This window comes from Sceloporus undulatus, chromosome 4 (assembly GCF_019175285.1).
Source record: "Sceloporus undulatus isolate JIND9_A2432 ecotype Alabama chromosome 4, SceUnd_v1.1, whole genome shotgun sequence".
In the NCBI taxonomy this organism is placed as follows: domain Eukaryota; kingdom Metazoa; phylum Chordata; class Lepidosauria; order Squamata; family Phrynosomatidae; genus Sceloporus; species Sceloporus undulatus.
Genome location: NC_056525.1, coordinates 58,720,003 through 58,743,580, shown reverse-complemented (window position 1 = coordinate 58,743,580; position 23,578 = coordinate 58,720,003). Strand labels below are relative to the sequence as shown.

Below are 23,578 nucleotides of genomic sequence, written 5' to 3'. Positions count from 1 at the left end.
TTCCAGAAACTATCAAGCATAAACAAGAAAGAAGTCTTATGACACTTTAAAGACTAACTGATTTATTGTGTTATAAACTTTTGTGTTTATGCAGCAATAGATCTGTTAGTCATAGGGGTATCACAAGGTTCTTTTTGCTTCTGCTGTAATGCGACTATTCTTCTGTCATAGTCATTTGGAATAAACTTTGTAAGGCTAAAAATAAAAGCAATTGGAACTGTGGCACCAAAGTGTTTGTTTTACCTCTGAATAGCTTTTAGAAAAGTGTGAGAATCAATTGCAGTTGCTCAAAAAATATACATTTGGGGGCAGTGCTGTGTGAAATATAAAACTTTTCATCTCAGAATAATCAGTTTTCCCCCTTTAAAACACCTGTTTAAAATGACTGGCTGTTACTTATATTTTTTTTATAAAAAAAGTTGATGGATCTCAGTATTATGGATGCTAGACCATCTCACACAGTCTCTGCTTGTATTTAGCATTTTCTGTCTACCTACTGATGTACTGTAGGTATACGCTGGCAAACATGTCAACCAAAGCACAAGGAATTTGAGCACAAGGAGTCTGAAAATGAAGTGTATTATAATCTGCCAAAGAGCATGAAATTAAAGAGGTACTTATTACCACAAAACAGAGTGTGGTGGCCCCTTCTAGCAGCAGAGTTTGGACTTGATTTTGGACTTCTTTAAAGACAGCAGGATTTGTAAGATTATACCATTTTCTTGGGAATCTGTTACAACAAGATGAAGGAGCAGACACCATCTTAGATAGCTGTAAAGGGGCACTAGAGGATGGAAATGTCAAAGTATAATAGTTATATTGGCTATATATGAATGGCTTGTACCAAAAGTACCATGTCTCTGCATATCACACTAGTGCACACTACTGCATATCACACTGTTGCATCCTTGTCCTGTTTATTAGGTTCTCAAAGGCAAAATGAAATTCAAAACATCCACCGGATGGCACCAAGAGAGTTCGGGGGGGGGGGGGGGAGAGACTAAGTGCAGGATTGTGAAGAGATGCAGATATTAATGTGGCCAGTTATTCTTTTAATGACAGGAAAGAGGCAGTTAACACTGCAGAAGGAGCTTCTTTTCAAAACAGGAAAAATGTTCTTGGGTATATGCTGCTTTGAAAGTTTGTCCTAATAACACGAGTCTTTCATAACAAGATATGTCATTCATACCTCACTTACTTCTTCTTTGCAAAATAAGCAACTATACAAAAATGTGCTTCTTTTGCAAATTAAATATAGGTCACAAGATCCAGCTACTTCAGGTGCAAGGAATGTTGACTTCCCTTCCTACTGAATGTTGGTTTCCTTTAAAAGAAAAAAAGACAGACAGGCAGACTTATCACATTGGTTATTAAATTGATTTACCTCTCTCCAGTTTAAAGCTGAATTTGGGCAGCATCCTGATCTTATTAGACTTTTTTGTTGCCAAGATCAGGGTGCCACCCGAATCCAGCTTTAAACCAGATAGAGGTAAATCAATTTAATAACTAATGTGATAAGCCTTACAGTACATAAAACAAATGTGGAATAGATGGCAGCTACATACCCTCCAACTGTCCTGATTTGGCAGGAGGAGTCCCAATTAATTCTCTGTCACCCAACATTTTCAGCTGCTTTTAAAAAATCCCAGTTTCTCTTTCCTCCTTCTATTTTCCCTCTTTGCCCACAGCTTATTTCAGTTGCTGTAAACTGAGTTCAAAGTGCAAAACTAGTTTGCATTGAGTCAACTCAGCAACAGGGAGAGAAGGGGGAGGGCAAAATCTTGCCCTTCCCATCCCAGTAGACACAGGCAAAAGCAAACTGCAGCAGCCTCTCCTAGCTTTTTCCTAATTAGCTATGTCTTCCTAATTAATTTGTCATTTCCACCACTTTCTGAGGTTGCTTTTCCCCATATGTCCCAGTTTTCGTTTATGAAATGTTGGAAGGCATACAACCTGGAGGATTGGATGAGAACTGCATGGCCCTCCAGATGTTGTTGGATTGTATCTCTCAGCAGTCTTAACTAATAGCTATGTTAAGCAGGGCTGATGGGTACTGCAATTCAACAACGTGTGAAGGACCACACAATCCCCACTCTGCAGCAGATCTTAGCCTAGAACAGAGATATGCAATGTATGGCTCTCCAAATACTGTTAGATTCTGCACCTGCCCTTCATCCTAGCCAGCATGGTCAATACTGAGTGATTATGAGAATTGTAGCCTAATAGCATTTCAAGCAGGATAGGCAAATGCAGCCTGGGGGCCTCATGCAACTCTCAAAGCTACTTTTGCCCCACATTTCCCTGCAAGCCCTGGTATCAACTTATACAGATTTCTGCAGGCCATATTTTTAACATTCCTTTTCCTGGTGTGGTTCACAAGTTGTGTACTCCTCACCTACAACACATGTCCTGAAATCCTAGCTTACTCACTTACTGACCAGTGTTGGGCAGACACCAGACACAGATGCAGGTACGAATAAATCAGGGACGTAGCCAAGGGGGGGGGTTTCTTGGGGTCCGGACCCCCCCTTCCATTAGAAAAATGAATTGTGTGTGCTGCTGCGCCACCGCACCCAAGCCCCATTATAATGGTGGCACTTAGTCTGGACCCCCCCCCCCTTCCTAAAATCCTAGCTACGTCTCTGAATAAATTCTTCCAGAACAAATCCAAATAATGCCCCCCCCAAAAAAAAAAATCACAAAAAACTATAGAACATATTTTGCCATTTCAGGAGTAAAACACTTTGCAAATGGAAGAGACATATCTATGAGGGCCAATTGTGCCCACACCTAAAAGGGGAGAGCTCCATTCATGAACCTGTTATTTTCCTTTATCTTGTACAATCAAACCAGCCCATGGACTTCAATAGGGTGTAGTAGTTTGAGTGTTGGACTAGGACTTTGGGGATCCAGGGTTCAAAACCCCACTCAGTTATGGAAATGCATTGGGTGACCTTGGGCAAGTCACACCATCTTAGCCCCAGAGAAATGCAATGGCAAATCTGCCCTGAACAAATCTTGTCAAGAAAACCCCATGATAGGGTTGACTTAGGGCTGCCACAAGTCAGAAACGACTTGATGACATACATGTACTTTTGAAGAAATAGTGATCTGGAGATCCAGCTTCCCTCTGCCATTACCAATCCCAGAAAATGCACTGTATATTAGAGGGGCGATGTTATAGGCATGAAAAGGAAATTTTCTGAATTTCCTTGAGAAGACATGAAAGGGTTAAGATTAGATTGATGTCCACTGGTCAGTCACATGCATAATAGTAGATCAGTCACATGAAAAATGGTATTTTTAATGAATAAATAAAATAATGTGTTAAACTTTTAAGCCTGTTTTAACTTGTTAATGTGTTCAATATGTTTTACTCCCTGTATATCATTTTAATATTGTTTTAAATTATAAGAATTAATTCTGCCTATACATCACCCTGAAATCTTTAGACTGAGTGCAGAATAGAAATAGTGAAATAAATTAAAATAAAATTTAAAAATCAGTGGAAAGGGCTTGAGATCAATTCTTACCGAGCACATAGATCTTAGTGCCCCGCAGGAAAGATGTAGCAGCATATCTCGGTGTTGGCATGGTTGCCAGTGATACCCAAATGTCCTTTAGCATGTCATAATGCTGCATATAATTGTGTGGGCGTAGGTCCGCTCCCATTCCACCTGCTGCATAGATCCTGTAGTCTGGAAAAGAAATCAAGTGAAAATGACAAAAATTCAAACACAAAATGAACTTCTGAGCTATTTATTAAAAGCTATTTATATTATATTTATTATTTATTAAATAAAGCTGCTTCAGGTCACTTTGGCAGTGTGCTATTTAAATGCTAATGTGTCCTAAGAGGCTGGAAGTCACACCAAAGCCATGCTCCAGTCCTAAGGACTGGAGCACAGCTTTGGCACAGTTCCTCTTAAGATGCGTGAGTCATTTAAACAGCATACCTCCAAAGTGACCTGAAGCAGCTTTATTTTGGCCTGTCTGTTCAGGCCCTCAGCAATCTAAAAAGAGCTTGCCTCACTCTTTCCACTCTGTGTGGAAGGGGGAGGTAGGAGTAGGACATGTAACACACAAGTTAGAGCCCTGTCCCCCCAACACACACACATGTACACCAGACAAATGAGGAACCCAATGCCTGCCATATTGAAATAATGCATAGTGAAATAAGAACCTGAAATATTTATTGTCCAAAGGGGAACTGGGTACTGAGACTCTTTATTCCAGATTGAATTAGAAAGTAAAATAGGTGTCCAATAAACCTGAAGACATGGTAACCAGAGCACACCCTCCCCCGAAACATGCATGTGTGTGTGTGGAGATATATGGTCCTTGGCCTCATATGACCACCTGGGTGGTCTCTTGGATCCTCTCCTCCTATAGTTGGCAAAAATGAGATTGAAATGGACAATTGTAGCTTCAGAAGCCTACACAGGAATTGTCCGTTTTAATGCTGTTATCCTCAATATCACTTTGTTGAATTTAAGGGGGCAACCTGCAGATGTCCTGGAGTAGAGCAGATGAGACTTCATTGCCTCCCCAAATGCCCACTTCATCCTATAATTGTACTTTTTATCAGGAAAAGCAGGATGAAAAGCATTTTCCTTACTAAAGAAAAATACTAAATAATGTACATATCTGCTTTAAATAATATGAAAATATAAAGCATGGAAATTTATGGCCCTAAAGACATTGTTGAACTATAATTCCCAGCATTCCTCAGCATTGGCTATGGTGGCTGGGGATGATAGCAATGGCATAGGGAGGGCCACATGATTTTATCTGCTGGGAGTTTGTTAACACAGTTTTGCAACCACCACTTTTTATGAAAAATGCTTGCATCCTCGAAGGCTATATTATCAGTATATTGAATTTATCTGTATAGCAAGAGTTATGGTTTCTTTGAGCATGGAGAGTAGCTAAGAGAATAATGGTGAGTAGTACAGCATTTTGTTCCAATACTGGCTTCAAAAATCCATCCATTCTATTTGAAGTGGTTCAAAAGCAGCTCTTTAAGAAAGGCACAGAGCTGCAGTTAAGGAGATGGAATGCCTTACAAGAGATATACTGCTTTCTGGACAATGACCTTCACTTTCACCGTTCTTGTGCCCTGCTCTGGCAAAGCCTTTTAATCTGCCTCATCCACTAGAAAGCACGGATTCTTTTGTGCTTCGACAATGAGTAAAGCTGTTCTGCAAACAAAACCCAACAAACAAGCTGTCCTATATATTTGGCAGGAATAGAGAATGTGCCTGTCTGTTGTTGCTCTTTTTTCTTTTTAACAAGCAGAGAGGAGATCAGTGAAACAGATGGTGCACACCAATTACAAGACAAATTTCGCAGCCAGTCCTAGACTAGACTGTTAAAAATCACCTGACCTCACCCCAAAAATTCAGAGATGGTCATTCCAGCACCTCAGGCACAAGAGTCAAAGCCAAGCCATATTCACAGTGAAGGGGAAATTCACTGATAGCTCCTCACTGGCTAGATCTGTCTCTGAAGAAGCAATATACTTGACCCCACCAATCTAATTGCTTGGAAGGAATACACAGGGGTGGTGGATACTTCCCTAAAACCCAATATTATGTTGTCATCAGCCCTTTTAGTAAAAGGATCTCTCTTGCCTTTTACTGTCACAGAGATCCCCATCGAAGCTTCCCTCAAGGAGTTTCGTTTCTTCCACTTGCCCTCATCTATGTTGTACATTTCCACAATCTTCAATGGCATCTGGTTAGCTCCAACACCTCCGATCACCATGATTCTCTTGCCCAGCGTAGCTACAGCAACCCCAGCCCTGGCTGTAGGCATTGGGGGAAGAGAATTCCATTGGTTCGCTTCAGGGGAGTACACTTCAAAACAGTCCATGGGGATGCCATTGTCATCACAGCCACCGATGGCAAAAACTTGACCCCCAGCCTCAACCAGGGAGCAATAGACTCTTGGGCTGGGCAGAGGTGCAAGAGTTTTCCACTGAAAATCCTTGATGCTCGGCACTTCCATCTCAGGGACAAGACGGCATCTGTTAGGTAGTCTTCTTAAACTGTGACAAAGCAAAAAACAAACAAACAAACAAACAGAACAAAGTCATTCATATGAAGAAAAGCAACTGGAAACTGAGATTCTAAGTAGTTAGAGAACTAAACAAGCAATGCATCTCTGTTCTCATGGCCTCCATCAGCAATATCCTATCCAATCCTTTACCAACTCAATGCCTTACAGATGTGTGAGGCTATGATTTCTACCATCCCTATCCAGGATAGCCAATGGCCATGAAGGATGGGGATAATGGTAGTTGCAATCCAAAAATGTGAAGAGATTCAGGTTGAGGACAGGATGTTCTATCTGCTCGACATATACACAGAGCAGTGCTCATACCTTTCCTTGAGTCTCTGTTAATCCTCCATTTCTGCATTCCCTGGCTCCTGCTCCTAAACAAACAAACAAACAAACAAAGCAGCCAGGTTGGTCTCACTCCTATGTTTCTGTTTTCTGACATCCAGACATACCAGATCCTTCCCTGCTCCAAAAACTTTCCTTCTGAAAACTTTATTTCCCTTGAAAATCCCACTGTCTGTCTATATCATCCTAGACAAGCTACAGCCACATCCTTCCCATCCCCCATATCCTGACTCTGTCTTATGCAGCAGAGTGCAGAGCTGTAAGTGTGCTAGAGAGCAGCCCATTAGTTAGGACACAGTCAGAGTCACAAGCGCCTATCACAAGCCAAGGGATTATTTTTTGCTCTCTTCCACTGAACAGCTGACAAGTATGTAGATGAGAGGAATAAATGTAGGAAATTGGAGCACTGTATTGTCCAAAGGGAGGAAGCTGCTCCACTAGCCCCTCATAAATATAAACAGATCCAGACCCCCCCCCCCCACGGGTTTATTACAGAACCTGATGTATTAATTTTTTTTCTGTTTAAAAGATTATGCTTGCCTTTAAATGATGTTATTATCTGCTTCTCTGACTTCCTGAAAATACTACAGTAGCCACTCATTCCTAATTCAAGTGTCCTCATGTATATTGACCGAAGGAAAGGTTTTACACATGTATAACACTGGATTACAGTGCTACATAATGTAAACACTCTTTATTATAGTGGAGGGCTCCACTTCATCTCCCATGGCTGCCACAAAGATCCATCTTATCTCCAATGTTGTTTAGTACCTGTATAAAGTTATTGGGCAAGGAGTTTTGAGGTTGCATGCCAAGAATATGCTGAGGACACTCACCTCCCCTTTTTCACTGGAATCAGTTGGTGCTGGACTAGTGCCTGGATGCTATAATAGGCTAAATAAGGGCCAATCAACTGAAGCTGCATCCCCATAAGAGGAATTGAGGACTGCTGGTTCCCAGGCCTGGGAACTGAGTAAAAAACTTGCTGTGAATTGAATTGTGTTCTCTTTGATGTGTCAGGTATAACTCTTGGATCCAGCTCTGACACTGAATACCTAGGTAGACTAGAAGCTCAGAAAGCCAGGGGCCAGTGTCAGTCTTTCCAGACAAGGCTAACTTGATCACACAGCATATGCCATATATGTCCTGATTAGATTATTGTAATGCACTCTGTTACTAGCAGAAAATTACACATAGGTCAAGAAGACAGGCAGGAAAGAATGGCTCGAAGCTGCTTCTTCTGAGAGCTGGCTGAGACCTCACTGACCAGACTGGGCACTCTCAAGTTGGCTCACATGTGCAAACCATGACCACATGGTGTGGGTCAAACTGTGCTACTGGGTATTGTGGGGTTTTTTGTAACTCCACCCCCAACCATGCCCACCATCACACAAACACACCTTGACAGCTGCCTGCTGCCTAGATGCCAACCCACTGGAAGGTTGCCACCTTTAATCGTGCACACAGTCGCACCACCAGGACAGTAGTAATGCACAATCATGCTCCTCACATGCCCCCTTCACCTTTCTTCACCCAGTGCCCCATTTTGTACTTTCAGGTTTGTGTATGTTGTACATATATCCATTGGAGGTGTCACACTTTCACCTTTTTGCATTGCTTCCCCAACTACTTGGGTACACCAGCTCCATCCTTTTTAAATGTGCACCTGCACTGGTGCATTTATATGCAGCTTTAGGGTTAGGATTAGGATGGAGCATTCCTCTGGGACTGGTCTTGTGTTGGGGTGTTTATATGCATGGTCGAAGTTGCACACTTTCTGGGCTAGAGCAGGTTATTTCTGCTTCTTTTCAGTCCAGCTTTTCCCCTTAGGGTGGCTGTGGCACTGTTTCTGGTTGCTTTGGGGCATGTGTCATCTAAATGCCATGCCCCCAAGGTGGCCTGAAACTGTTTCTTTTGGCTTGTCTATTTGAGGCCAAACTATTGAGGAAAGTCAAGGAAGAAAGTGAAAATAGCAGGGTTATAACTGAATATTAAGGGGAAGAAATGACCGCAGATGATTTTCATTACTTTAAAGTGGATGATGGAGGCATGAAATACCCAAATACTTTATTGAATGTAGGCTTCTGGTATGCTTTATGCTGCTGTCTCATGCTCTGTTGTGGATGCTGTGGTGAACAGGAAGAGATTGTACTACAGACCAGCTTTGTAGCAGTTAGATATATTAAAAGTAACATCCAATTCCTTTTGTTAAATGTGAAAGCAAAGTTACTGTTTTAAAATGGTAACTATAACAGAAGAAGCTAGTCTAAAGGGGTGCCTTGGAACTGGAATAAATCAATTTCTAAAGGTAACCCATCTCAACTCACACATTCAGGTAAGAATGGAAGTGATCAGGACCTTGAGTGCTATGTTCCTGCAGCATGCAGACATTTCTAAAAGACCTATTCTGTTTGCCTAGTCAGGGGATTCAAAAAAGAAAACTAATTTTTATTGTCTTGGGAAATGTGTCTAATGATTAGAAACTAAACTAGATGGCTGCAGGATTTCCTAAAGCTAGCAGCCATCACAGAGGATGGGAGCCCATAAGGCCACCTGCTTCTCAGACAAAGTGAGCCAAGACATTAGAAAACTCAAAATCATTGCTCATTATAACAATAAGATAACTTCTTTCAACAGGGAAGAATACAGGTTGAATCTCCCATATCCAGTATTCTGAACTCTGAACTATTCCAAAAACGAAAAACTGTTTTCATGAGTGGCTGAGACAGTGACACCTTTGCTTTCTGATGCTTCAGTGTTCACAAACCTTGCTTCATGCACAAAATTATTAAAAAGATTGTATAAAATTATCTTTAGGCTATGTGTATAACATATATATGAAACATAAACTAATGTATGTTTAGACTTAGGTCAAATCTCCAAGACATCTCATTATATAGGTTTGTGCAACTACAGGTATTCCAAAACCCCCCCCCCCCAAAAAAAATCTGAAATCAAAAACACTTCTGGTCCAAAGCATTTCAGATAAGGGAGACTCAACCTATATTGATTTCTAAGTAGCCATAGACTGTACAGTATTATAGTTTTTAACACTGTTGCTTAATAACACTTACAATAGTATAAACACATTCAGTTTTGTTGTTGTCATCTTCTCATTTCTATTCAGGTTTGGTTTATATTTCATTTTATTTATTTATTCATTTATTTTTGTCCTGCCTTTCTCCCAAGTTGGGACTCAAGGCAACACACAAACACAAACACACACATATACTGACAGTAAGGGCTGTTCGACAGTGGAACAAACTCCCTCGGAGAGTGGTGGAGTCTCCTTCCTTGGAGGTCTTTAAGCAGAAGCTGGATGGCCATCTGTCGGGGCTGCTTTGATTGAGATTTCCTGCATGTCAGAATTGGGTTGGACTGGATGGCCCTTGTGGTCTCTTCCAACTCTATGATTCTATATATTGTAAGCCACCTTGAGTTCCAACTTGGGAGAAAGGCAGTGTGTGTGTGTGTATGTATGTGTAATTAAACATGTTAAAACAGCACTTTAAAAACAATTAAAATAATCCACTTAAAACAGTAAAATGTTTTAAAACATATAAAGTTTAAAATATTCTTTTGTTCAGTTATGTCTCATTGCTTCATTCCTCCCTTCCCAGAGTAAACAAGGCTGCTCTGCAAAAGAGAACACATTATAAAATTGTGTCTGTTGATTTATCACTTCTCTGTTAAAAGCAAATAAAATATGCCCCCTCCGTGGCCATTTTAAAACAAAATGGAATGTTTTCTTTCTTTTCAGCTAACCGAGATGTATTGTGCTGCTCCATCATATGCTGTTATCCAGAAACAAATAAATACAATCACAGCTCTTAGCTTTACAGAGTCCTTAAGTCCCAGGGTACATTTTCAGCCCTTGACAAGTGGTAAGCTATCCAAAAACACCATAATGGCAAAGGCTAGAAATGTACCATGCAAAATGCAAAGTCAGTGGAAGATCAGATTTTTCAAGGAATGTTCCTAAATTATACTGGGTTAATCCAGATGTTTATCATGTGCTAAACTATGAGAATATTAATGAAACTATTGGAGGTAAACTACTGGTAATTGCTATCATCCTGCTAGCCAAGAAGCATCTGCACCAAATCTAAGGTAACTCTCACCATTACTCTGGTAGAGCATTAACAGATGATCAGTTTTCCAAGCGGTTACATGAATAGATTGTCATCTTTCCAAGTGGCTACTACAGGATAGTAAATTGTTATTTAGTGGAGAAATCATATACTATGTGATAAAAAGGCTAGAAAACAGCTTAATGTGAGCTGGACAGAAAGAAGATTCACTATTATTCATTCTTATGTTTAAAAATAGCCGAAAATAGTAGACGAGGCAGAACTTTGTGGATTTTTCTCCTGATATTTGATGTCTCAGAGTGTTGTGGAGGAATTCTGTGACAAAAAGCTGTGCAGAAAACATGTTTCATGAGCAAGAGACCTGTTTTCTGCACAAGAAAAAGGGTTGGGTTTTTTGGGGGGGGGGGGCTATAAAACATGTTTTTCTTTGCAGAATAATCCCTCAGCAACATTTTGGGACAATCAAATATATAGAGAGATTACTCTGGAGAGGTTTTTTGTTTGTTTTTGTCTGCAAAGAAAAGTATTGCACTTGTACATTAGCAGGGGAGTCTCTGTAGTTAGGGATAGATTTAAAACACTACAGCAAACTCCACCCCCAGAAATACTGGTCCTATATTCATGTTAATTCATGTTAAGGGGAGCCCTTGTGAGCTGGGAGGTGATAACAGAAATACTTTAAATACCGTATTTTTTGGCATATAAGACAACTGGGTGTATAAGATGACCTCCAACTTTTCCAGTTAAAATATAGCGTTTGGGATATACTCACCATATAAGACTACCCCTCTTCCAACGCACACCAAATAAAAAATTTTTAAAAATCAGATTTGATTTCAATACAGTAATTTTAATTCAAAAGCTTATGACATGCAGGTACTTAGCAGGAAACCTTGTTGTATACAAAGCCTGCTTGAATTGGTCAGCTCTCCCTGCCTGCCCAGCCCTCCCTGTCTCCAAGACTATCAGAGCAGTAGCTGCTTTCATATGATCGCTGCATACAGCGGGGATGTGGCCGTGGCCGTTTTTGAGTTCCCCCCCACCATATGCGGCGACCGCAGATTCTCCAGTCCAGCTGGGAAGTTTCAGCACCTGCCCTATAAGATGACACCCAGCGTATAAGATGACCCCCGAATTTTGAGAAGATTTTCCTGGGTTAAAAAGTAGTCTTATACGCCAGAAAATACAGTAATAATACCTTAAATAATGTTAATGGACAAGCATGTTTTAGAAAATATGTCTGATATAATGTGTAATTCTCTCTGAAAGAGCTAATCCTAAGCACACTGACTGAAAAGTATAGATAGACTGAAGTAGATGAAATGTCAAACAATTAAATGCCAATTAAATCTCAAACAAGGTGAACATTATTCCTACATGCCGTAGGTTTGGACTTGATAACTCTTGAGGTCTCTTCCAACTCTGTGATTCTATGATTGTAACTTTTCCAAAGCAAATTGTAGGTGCAGAGAAGCTGATCCATTTACTTTTGAAAAGCCAGTCAAACAACTGGTAACTGTGTGGTTGGTGCAGGGATGGAAAGAATACAGTATTTGTAAATATATAAATCTCAGAAGAAAAGTGGGTAGGGAACTCTGATGAGGAGACACCTGGATGGATGAGAACCTGCACAGTTTGGGGGTTATTCTTCCGGAAAAAAATGCATGTGGGAGCTTTTGCATAGAAGAAGCTATTTTCTTCCCAGAAATGTTATTTTCTGCACAGGACACATGTTTTCTACACAAGAACTAACATATTTGCATGGAAAATACAGTGCGCTCTTGCCGTATGCAGACTTGCCATACACATATGTGAGGTCATGCGGGCGGTAAGCCCTAATATGGTAAATGGGGTGTGTGCCCAGGCCGCGTGCCATGCCACGCCCCACAGGGGCATGCCCCATTCAAATTTGCCTTATGCAGGGAGGTCCAGAATGGATCCTCCATGTAAGGTGAAGGAACACTGTACACTTTTCTATGAAGAACCCAGTGTTTAGATTGTTAGCAAAATAACTCTCAAATTGTGAATAGTCATGAAAACTGCACTGTTTCTGAGGACTATCACAGCAGAATTACAGTCCTGCTAAATCAGTTTAGCCTTTTACCTTTACTAGCAGAGCACAGGAAAGTTACCTTTGACTACAGCTCCCAGAATCTTCCAGCCAGAAGTAGAATAGCAGCCTACTTTACAGGCATGGTTTAAATACAACATGTTAATTTTTATCCCAGCTTACTTTATGGTACAGGTTTTGTGGGTATGGTTAAGAGAACATGACTCAAAATCAAAATAGTACCATCATAGAGGAAGCTCCCAGCAATTCCTTAACTAAAATGGCTCTGCATCTCTCTGAAACTGGAGCTCTGGCATCAGCAGTATATCTTTCTTGCACAAATCAGCCAGCTTATGCAGTTTAATTTAGCTTGTGTGTCTGACATTTTCTGACCTCGCATCAAATTGAACAGTTCCCCTGCCATGGCAACCATTACGGGGGGAAAAAAAGCCAACTCCCTTTTTACACTTGGGAAATTCCATGTAGGTAATATGAATGCTTCCAGTATAAGGAGAAATTATGAAGAATGTCTTCTTGTTGTTAACTGCCCTGAAGTTGACTTCAACTCATGAGAACCCTGTGGTTGAGACACCCCCAAGACTCCCTGTCTTCGACTCAAGTCCTTCAGGTCCAGGTTTCTTTGGTTGATTTTTGTTGGGTTTTTCAGGTTATGTGGCCATGTTCTAGAAGATTTTCTTCTAGAACATGGCCACATAGCCTGAAAAACCCACAAAAAAACATGGATCCCGGCCATGAAAGCCTTCAACTTCTTTGATTGAGTCTGTCAATCTAGTACATGGTCTTTCTCTCTTCCTACATCTCTCCACCTTTCTTAGCATTATTGACTTTTCTAATGAATCATTCCTTCTCATGATGTGTCTGAAGTATGAGTTTCTCAACAGGGTCATCTTGGCTTCTCAGGAGCGTTCAGGCTTAATCTGTTGTAGGACCATTTGTTTGTCTTTTTGGCTGTCCACAGTATCCTCAGCACTCTTCTCCAGCACCACACCTCAAAGTTGATTCTCCTTACATCAGCCTTCTTCAGTGTCCAGTTCTCACATCTGTACATAGTGATGGGGAATACAGTGCATTGGACTATCTTAACCTTAATATTCAATATTATGTCTTTGCACTTTAGAATCTTGTCTAGTTCCTTCATTGCTGCCCCTCCCAGTCCCAGTCTTCTTCTGATTTCCGATTTCTTGACTACAATCTCCATTTTGATCAATGACTGATCCAAGGTAGGGGAACTATTTTACTATTTCTATTTCTTCATCATTTAAATTGAATTTATGTAAACTTTCTGTAGTCGTTATTTTTGTTTTCTTAATGTTCAACAATAAGCCTGCCTTAGCACTTTCTTCTTTGCAGTTTTCTTCTAGTAATATAGTGTTGTCTGCATAACTTAGATTATTGCTATTCCTTTGTCTGATCTTCACTCCACCTTCCTCCAAGTCTAACTCTGAAATCAGAGAAAGGTCTGACATATTTGTCTATCTCCTTCTCACTAGACCATCTTGATTTCCTCAGAGGTTTTTATGGTGGTCTTGGCTGTACCTTGTCTCCTAATGCTATTTTTTAATGTCTAGGTTTCCTCTTTAAGATATGACAAGATTTCTGTTTGTTTACTCCTGGCATCAGCTGCACAGCCAGTTATATGCAGGGACAGACTCAAAGCTGAGAAATTTTCCTTTTTTGGATCATAACACCAATAGTTTTTCAACTGCCATATCCAGTAGCCATACTGGCTGGGCATTCTGACAGTTGTAATCCAAAAAAATAACTCTTCCAAACTCTGGCCAGGTTTGAGGGAGCCCTTGGCAGTGTCCCCTTTGAGGGGGCCCCACATGTGCAGTGGTAAAAAGAAAGTCAAACAAAAACTTGGAGTCCCTGTTTCAATTTTCTACCATGTCCTTGATGCAACATCACCCCAAGGCATGGTGGGAAATTAAAACAAAGGTTTGCTCCCAGAACCAGCCATCAGTGTAGGGCAGGGGTAGGCAACCCTTTTGAGCCGGGGGCCAGGTTGCTGTCCCTCAGACAACTGGGGGGGCCGAAGCCAAAAAATAAATAATTAAATAATTTTTAAATAAATAAATAAATAAATAAATAAACCAGGACAAATGTAGGAAAAAATTTTCAAATGGAGGGCACTTTTTAAATAAAAAATGGAGGACACGCAAAATTTTTTGCTGCTTTTTAAAAAAATGTTAAGATAAATGCATGTTTCTGAGGCTTCTATAGACAATTGCCCCACCATGCCCCTCTCGCGAGACTCCAAAGGCCCCGGCGGCAATCGGCGGCAGGACTGGCCTGGGGCCAGTCCCAAGGCCTCGCCGGGCCGCATCCGGCCCGCGGGCCGCAGGTTGCCTACCCCTGGTGTAGGGAATGAAGGGCAAAAGAGCTATTAGTGCAGTGGTGGACTTTGCCAGGATCCTAGGGCTTTGACAATTGGACGGTGGTACATTTTATTGCTGGGTCTATACCCATATCTTCTAGCCATTATGATTGTATACAACCTCCAGGATGCATGTTATTAGGGAAAAACAGCAAAAGAGGTACATTGTCCTCATGTTCTGCTTCTGGACTCTTCATAGCCAGCTGGTTGATTTCTAGATAATGGAATGGCCTGCCGAATGAGATCCGTCACATTACCATCTTAAACAACTTTTAAAAAGCTGTTAAGATGGATCTCTTCTGGCAGGCCTTTCCTGAATAGATAACCAGCCACCAAATAAGTTGAACTTGTTGTTTTCTGATTTCTGTGACAGCCATTGTTGATTTGTTATTATTTTAATGTACACTTTAAACTGTAAACTGTTTAATTGTATTGGGGGGGGGGGGTAATGGGATTGTGTATTTTAATGTGTAAGCCACACTGGTTTTGTTTCATAGAGAGGCGGGATATAAATATTTTATTATTATTGTTGTTGTTGTTGTTGTTGTTGTTATTATTACTATTACCACTATGGGGAACAGGAGGAGGGTCTGATCCAGCAGAATATTTGTATGTTTTTACTTGTCTAGAAGGAAAGACAATAAAACAATGATTAGAGGTGGTCTCAAATGAAGATTGTAGTGTATAAGTGCGTTGTTGCATTCACAGAATTTTATGGGCAGCCCTGACATAGCTGTTGTCCACTTGTAATCCTCCTGAATTTTCCAACTGCTCGCCCTTCCTTCCTTCCTTCCTTCCTTCCTTCCTTCCTTCCTTCCCACCTTCCTTGTTACCATAGGAAATATGTGAAGGAGGTAATCTTTCTGACTCAGAGTGGTGGTAGGAAGTGCCTGAGGTCACCCTAAGTCATTTGCTTCCTGAAGGAAAGAACAAGATACTGCACTGCCGCTGATATACAAAAGCAAACTAGAATCAATCTCATGCCAACCTGGCGATATGACAGTGGCGGGATACAGACGGGCAAAAAGGGGTGTGTTCATGACGTCATGAAGGTATAGCCTTCAGATGGCCCTTACCTGAATGCCGCCATGAACACGCCGCCAGCACGCCCCAAGCGGGAAGAAGCGGCATTAAAAAGGTGCCGCTTTTTTCCGCTACTTTTCTATATAGTGCGCAGCTGCGCGTCTCCGTCTATAAGCTGCTGCACCGGTACGCCAGAATTGCTATGCCGCTAATTTAAATTGCCCATTTAAAAGCTCCGTGTCTGCTGTGTCGCATAATGAGTCGGGGTCCTGGAACATGCGCAGTTTGCAGTCAGGCTTTAATTGCAGCGTCAGATGCCATGCAGGTGTGGAAGCTGAGGCACAGCTGCAGCGCATTTTAAGACTCGTAACCCTAACCCTAACCCTAACCCTAGAGCTGCATGTACGCATGCGCTGCTAGAATTGTGGAAAGTTTGGACTTTAAAGTGAACCCCTACACACATTCCTGCGCCATTTTCACCTAACAATAAAAAACCGCTAAAACTTTAAATATTTACATATGTACAAAGGAGGTGATGGGGGATGGCAAGGGGACAGTGGTGGCAGCGGCGACAGCTGTGGCTGTGCATGGCAGATTCAGCAAGAGCGCAGGGACCAAAGGAGAGGAGGCATCCATGATGCTGGTGACACTGGCAACGTGCAAGTGGACAAGGATGCCAACACCAGCTGATCACCAGCTGGCAGGAGACCACCATTGTTTTTGGGCAGGGCGGGGGGAAAAAGTTTAAAGGGGCCTGGGTGCTTTAAATGTGCACATAGGCTTTCTGCCGCCGGTGCTGAGTGCCGCAGCTGCGCAGCTGTGCATCCGCCAGCCGGAAAAAGAAAAAAAAAGCCCCGTTTTTGGCCGCCCGTGCGGAAGCTGCCTCTCTCTTTGCAGCGTCCTGCGAGGCGGCGGTATGGAAACTGCGGGTCAGAAACGGCCCCAGGTGAGGCGTCTTCACTGCCCCCCATGTGGAAGCCCCATACACCTTAGCCACGCCTCCGGGGCGGGCGGTCTAGAAGCTCCGTATTCAGCAGAATACACCTCCAAGACATCTTCCCCTGCCCGTCTGTATCCCGCCAGTGTTTTCCACACACCTTGAGAGAAATGGACTAGATTAAGAGGTTCAAGGCATGCTTTAGGAAACACGCTGTTCTGTCTTTCAGCAGAACACCAAGGACTCAGGGATCAGGAGGAATTGGGGAGGGCCCTGTCACTGCTGGCCCCAACATTTGCTTCCAGATGCAGTAGCCTCACTGTGCCTAATGGTACAGCCAGACCCTGAAGTACATCATGCCTTTTTAACATCTAGAGAGGGAAAATATAGACAGAATTTTAGAAACAGAGCATGGAGACAAGAGCTACTCTAATTTAGTCTTGTTTATTAAATTTCGGGATATGGCGGGAGGCGATGGACACTGCCCTGAGCTCCTTCTGAAAAGGGAAAAATAAAATATACGCAATATTACCAGTAGCTGTACAATTCTGTGTCCTCCTGTTTCCATTTTTTCCCCTTCTTCTTTGCAGTAATCTTTTGGTTTTGTGCTATTCTTAGTCTTCATTGATCTGGAAGGAAATTTTAAGGAAATGTTTCACAAATCCAATTAGGACAAATGAACTACTTTAAGGAAAAAGTGTAGCTGATCTACATAACTTTGTTGTTAACTGCCTTTGAGTAGACTTCAACTCATGGTGACTTTTAAATGGGACACCCCCAAGGCACCCTGTCCTCACAGCTCTGCTCAGGGCCATAGCTTCCCTTACTGAGTCCATCCATCTGGTATGCAGTCTTCCTCTCCATCTACTGAACTTCCACCTTTCCTAACATTATTGTCTTTGTAGTCTCATGATGTGTCCGAAGTATGACACCCTCAGTTTAGTTGTCTTGACTTCCAGTCAGAGTTCAGATCTGATCTGTTCTAGGACACATTTGTTTGTCCTTTTGGCTGTCCATGGTATCCTCAGTGCTCTTCTCCAGCACCACATCTCAAATGAGTTGGTTTTCTTTCTATCAGCTTTTTTCATTGTCCAGCTCTCACATCCCATACATGAGGATGGGAAATACCATGGCTGGTCTACAGAATATGTACCAATGTATATAAGGAAACCCCAGTGATCCCTTCTAAAATAAAAAGCAGTTCAGGATAAAGCTATTGTGGTAATTGAGTGGATGCTTAACTTTCTGGCTATTTTAAACATTTGTTTATAATATTTCTGCCCCACTATCCATTGCCTAAATGCCCAAAGGCAATAGATCCCATCTGATCTTGGAAGCTACGCAGCATCAGCTCTGGTTAGTACTTGGATGGGAAACTGTCAATGGCGGGGTACAGACTGCCGCTTTGCGGCGGTCTGCTGCCGCCGCCAGTAGGTCCGCGGGGGAGCCGGAGCCTTCAGACGGCCCGACTCCCGCGCGGACCGAAAAAAGAAGCTCCAAAATGGAGCTTCTTTTTTCGTCGCGTTTGCGACGTAGCGAGGCGCCAGGGGCGCGCTCGCTACGTCAGCAGCGGCGCGACGCGTACGGACGCTAAGCGTCCGATATGCAAAGATGGCGCCGGCCATGTAGAAGGGCCGGCGCCATCTTGTACGGACGGAGTCCGTACTAGGCACAGGGGCGTCTATAAGAGACGCCCCTTTTTTAAAATGGGACGTCCTCCGGACGTCCCAAAGGGCTGTTTAGAAAGCCCCAATGAATACCAGGTGCTGTAGGCTCTATTTCAGAGGAAGAAACTGAGAAAATCACCTCTTGGTATTCTTTGCCTGAGAAAAACTTATGAAATTCATGACTTAAAGAAACACACACGCACACACCACCACCACCATCACCATTCATTCTATGATACAAAAACAGTTTACAAACTACAATTAAACAAACAAGCAAAAATCCCACAACTACAACAAACACCCATCAAAAAGGCACAATATATATAAAATATATATATTGTGTTCAGCAATACAAGCTGGCTTTAGAAACTAGTTTATAAACCAGTACTGAAGCCAGAAGGTTGTGAATTTGATCCCAACGCTCCAAGGTTGAATCAGCCTTTCATCCTTTCATAGGTTGGAAAAATGGGTACCCAGCTTGTTGGGAGCAATTGACTTACAGATTGTAAACCACTTAGAGAGTGCTGAGTTCACTATTAAGTGGTATAGAAATGTAAATGCTATTGCTGTTGTTAAAATAACTAAATAAACACATATGTTTCTACTAACAAAAAAAAAAGTATATAATGGCCTCCTCCAGAGTACTCAGCTGTTTATCCAGCTATATCCTAAATATACCAGGTTTATGGCTCTTGTTTGTTGCTGGTTGTAGTGTAATATGTCACTTTTTTCTCCCTTCATCTCTGCCATCCGCTCCATGAACTCAACACTTCTGCATATGCTCCTCCCTCATTATCCACATTCTCTCTCTTGCAGATAAATTCTTCCTTATTTATTCATTAATTATATGGCATAGTGGTTAAAATGCCAATTCTGACAATTGGAAGATCGTAAGGTTGGCAGTTTGAGCCTTGAATGCTACATGATGGGGTGAGTTCCTGTCACTAATCCCAGTTTCTGCCAACCTAGTAGTTCAAAAGCATGCAAATACAAGTAGATAAATATGTACCACTTCGGTGGGAAGGTAACAGTCATGCCAGCCACATGACCACCAGAGCAGTCCTCAGACAACGCTGGCTCTTCAGGATAGTAATGGAAAGGAACACTGCCTCCTATAGTCGGTTACAACTAGACATTCATCTCAAGAAATTACCTTTACTTTTTTGACTACAGTGTTAAAGTGTTATAAGGGTATGCTACTTTAATGCTATAACTTTATAAAGAAATGAGTGGTGGTGGAGAGAAATATTAATCTGATAATCAAAAGTGTAATGTTGGAATAGAGGACAGCAGGAAAGCTCCATGACACACATCCATTCCAAATGTCATCAGGACTGCTCAAAAATATAGTGAGAGAGAGCAACTAAAACAATGGATACAGTCATGTGACATTTGCCAGTCTTGAATCAGAAACTCCTGGTACAGGGGCGGAGGGACACATCCCCTATAGTGGGAATAAAACATTGCAGCTAGTACTGGAATTCCAGGAGAAAAAATGGGATAGGAAGAATGCAGTATGGATATTTAAAAAACAAACAAGCAACCCCCCCCAACAAACATGCCCTCCAACTGTTCTGCTTTGTCACAAATAGTACCAATTAATCCTGTCATCCCACTTTTTCAGCTGCTTTGAAAACATTCCAGTTTCTCTCTCCTCTTCCCACTTTCCAAACATTTGTATGTCATGTACAAAGTCTACCCTTAAACTGTTTGCTGTTGAAACTGCACTTTGCATCTTGAAGCCATGTGAGAAAATCTCTACAGTTAAATAAAACATGTATAGAGATAGCTAGAGTAGGTCCAGCTATATCCTTGATTTTAAAATATTTTGCTTACATCAGTTAGCTGTTACATTACACCTCCATCCCATTATAAGACTCTACAGTTGCTTGTATCCCATCTTTGAAACTCCATTAAGCCACAAATGCTGTTAGGACTATCTAAGATTAACCCATAATGCCAAACATGACTATAGATAGAATAGCTGCTATTAATTTTAGTTTAGTGCAAAATGTACATTTTCCAAGCGTTTGATTTAACTCTAGCAAGTCCATTTCAATATTCCAATTTCAAGAGATAGTTTGTCAGTTTGGTCAGTCAGAAGGTACAAAGCCATATTTGTGGCTCATCATGCCTGTTGTGATACTGATATTTCTTGCAATGATAAATCTTTTAGGAAATCTGGACAATGGCCCATACGACCTTCTCAAATTTTATTAGATTCATGGCTACGATGGTCAGATTTTCAGGATCTACTTCATTAGTTGTCCTACTAGAATTCTGATATTTATCAACAAAAGCCTGAACATGAGAATCAATTTGTTTATACCACATTTTGGCCCTAAAAAGCAGTTTGAATAACAGTGGCATCAGGCAACAAAAATTAAAACTAAGGCCTTTAAAAAAAAATTAATGCATGAAGTGTTTTTAAATCTATCCTAGATTGAGAAGTCTGTGATCTGGGGGGCGGGGAAGAGGTATAGATATGGATATACACACTTACACATACACAGGCTGGAAAGCAAAAATGTAAACAGGAGACCGTAGAGAAATTAAACACAAAAAATAACATTAAAGCATTGATGTAACTATATAATAACAAGAGAAGATGTGTGGTGAGCTGTTTCCCAGTGCCACAGCTTCAAGATCTGAACCTAGGCACCTGAAACATCATGGGAATATTAACTGGAACCTAAAGTTAAATGCATGCACCAGAAAGAAGCTGGAAAATATTATTCATGATTTTATACTGCCTGCTCCAGTCCCTGTTAGAGCTTTCGAGAGAAAGAAACATCTGCATGAAATTTTGAAAACCCAATTTCTCATCCACCCCATCAAAGGTTTGTAACCCCACTCTTTTTGTTATCTTACTATTCCCACTTGGCTTCTGGCAAATATCCCTGGTTTAAGAGTTTCATAACTCAGTTTCTTGGGAAGAACCACTATGTCACATCTGTTGTGGAACAGGAGAATCATCTGAATGAAAAGACAATTATCCTCTTTGCAAGCTGCCCCTCGCTATTTCTTGGTTTAAAACCTTTAATCGTGGAATTAATTAAACCATCATACTATGATCATGAACTGAAATAAGTAGTTTGGATCTTACAATCTAAGCACTGTATTCATCAACTACGAGGACCTAACAAATGCAAGAACTAGTTTTGAAAAACAAAGAACTTGGCTTTGGCTAAAGAACCAGCTGGGAAATAGAAAATGTGTTAGCTCTTTATCACTGTCTCTCATTCAATTGATTAACAATTTAATAATTTAATTCTGGGACTACATTAATGGCAAAATTCCAATTTAGATCAATTGCTTTAGTTAAAATATAAATTTGGTTAAGTTGCCTCTTTAAGTTAGAAAATTCACAACAAATGAAAACTTCATTGATTTTGATTTATTAGTTCCTATTTCTCTTATCAGGTTGCAGGATGGGAAAGATCTCTGCCTGCGGCCTACAAGATCCTCTGCTTGCCAGTCAGAGAAACAGCTCTTACAATCTGATACTTTTTGGCAACTTTACATATTAGCATACATGTTTTGTCAAATATTTCAAATACTGAGCTCAGGATTTTTGTTGTAAAGCAAGCCAAGTCTAACCAAAGACTATCGCCATGCTTCGAAAACAAATCTTCTTATATTGCTCCCTGTTCTTTTCCTCTGGATGGGATGTAGTCTGATGGATTTTAAATTCCTTCCAGAATTTGTTTGATAATCTTTGGAAATGCAGTTCTCACAGAAAAAGGAAAACATTTTACGGTAACACCAAACCCTTTCCTGATTTTATTTGCCCTTTTTATTTTTTCATGACACCACAAATATTCTCTATAACATTCTCTACACATACAAAGTCAAAGTCAAATTGTTCTTTACTGAATAAGTCTCCAGACTATTTCAAAATGGCGAACATAAAATTCTACACACACAGAATTCACTTGGCATGCCACCCAGACATGTTGGTGAAATGATTGACACAATATCATATCATGTTCTTTGGCATTTAGAAGGCATCTAGCATGAGATGAACATAGTTGCATGTTCCTCTTTCCAAGTAAGCACAGCCTCATTTGTTTAGATGATGTACCTAAGTGTATGCAGATTTTTTTTAAAGCTTACATCAGATTCTGTGGTCCAGAAATGTGACAAGCAAGTCCATAAACCAATCTAGGAAGATCTGGGCAACTAACAGTATGCCTGCCAATTTCTAGTGCATCATGACCTTAAGTTTGACACTATCAAAGAAATAATACCCTAAACTGACCCACAGCGCTTTTTTCAGTAACCATTATGATTTAGCTCACCCTAAAATTTATGCTCAGAAGGAAGATATTCTCCAAGTAAAGCATAAATAGAGAGAGAGAGAAAGAAACAGGGATGGAAGGAGAGAGAGATATGTAACCTAATGACCTCTAAGGAACATTATTATTTTTTATCTAGCTGCCAAAAATGCTTCAATATGTCTTTGCATTTTCAATTTGAAGCAGCAGCTATATATTTTGACAAAATGAGACTTGTTTTGAGGCAATAATCAGCAAGTTTCATACAAGAAAGTCCAAATTTATATATACGGCAAGTCTCAGTTTTTCTCTCCTTCTCTACACATCCCCTCTTCAAATCCAGTGGCATATAATTACTCACATACATCTGTGATGGCTGTTCCCTGAAGGATGCCGTCCTTTCTAAGTGGGAAGTAAACCCCCAAGGAGATGCAGACTGTATGTTGGTAAAGGAGGAATAAAGGAAATGAATCACCCAGCTGCATAAATCCAGCTCTCCTAATATTCACTTTTCGTTATAGGAGCTGATGAGATACAATCGGAGGCGGAGGAATCCCCATCTGCTGGGGTGACCTGTATTTCCTCAGTGCTTAGACTAGAGGCAGCTAGAGGAGTGAGTGTGTGTGTATGTGTCTGTGTGTGTGTGTATGCACGCACTGGATTACAAGAGCCAGAATAAGCCTTTTATGGCTCCCATGCTAGCACAGGAAGTTTTCCAATAGGCTCT

The 23,578-nt window shown here is 41.1% G+C and overlaps 1 protein-coding gene across 8 annotated transcripts in view; it reads right to left on the bottom strand.

The window, feature by feature from the left end:
• Window positions 1–23,578, bottom strand: part of KLHDC8A (kelch domain containing 8A) — a 39,994-nt gene that overhangs the window by 5,766 nt on the left and 10,650 nt on the right. The window contains exons 1-5 of one of the 8 annotated variants that reach the window (XM_042466302.1): window positions 23,213–23,421; window positions 17,440–17,536; window positions 6,385–6,437; window positions 5,634–6,049; window positions 3,534–3,698 (exon numbers count right to left, since the gene is read on the bottom strand). In XM_042466302.1, the coding sequence (XP_042322236.1) occupies window positions 3,534–3,698; window positions 5,634–6,009 (541 nt within the window). In that variant the 5' untranslated portion in view covers window positions 6,010–6,049; window positions 6,385–6,437; window positions 17,440–17,536; window positions 23,213–23,421. Of the gene's footprint in view, window positions 1–3,533; window positions 3,699–5,633; window positions 6,050–6,384; window positions 6,438–17,439; window positions 17,537–23,212; window positions 23,422–23,578 lie in introns of those variants that run through there. The other 7 variants (XM_042466303.1, XM_042466301.1, XM_042466304.1 and 4 more) reach the window with 7 other exon arrangements.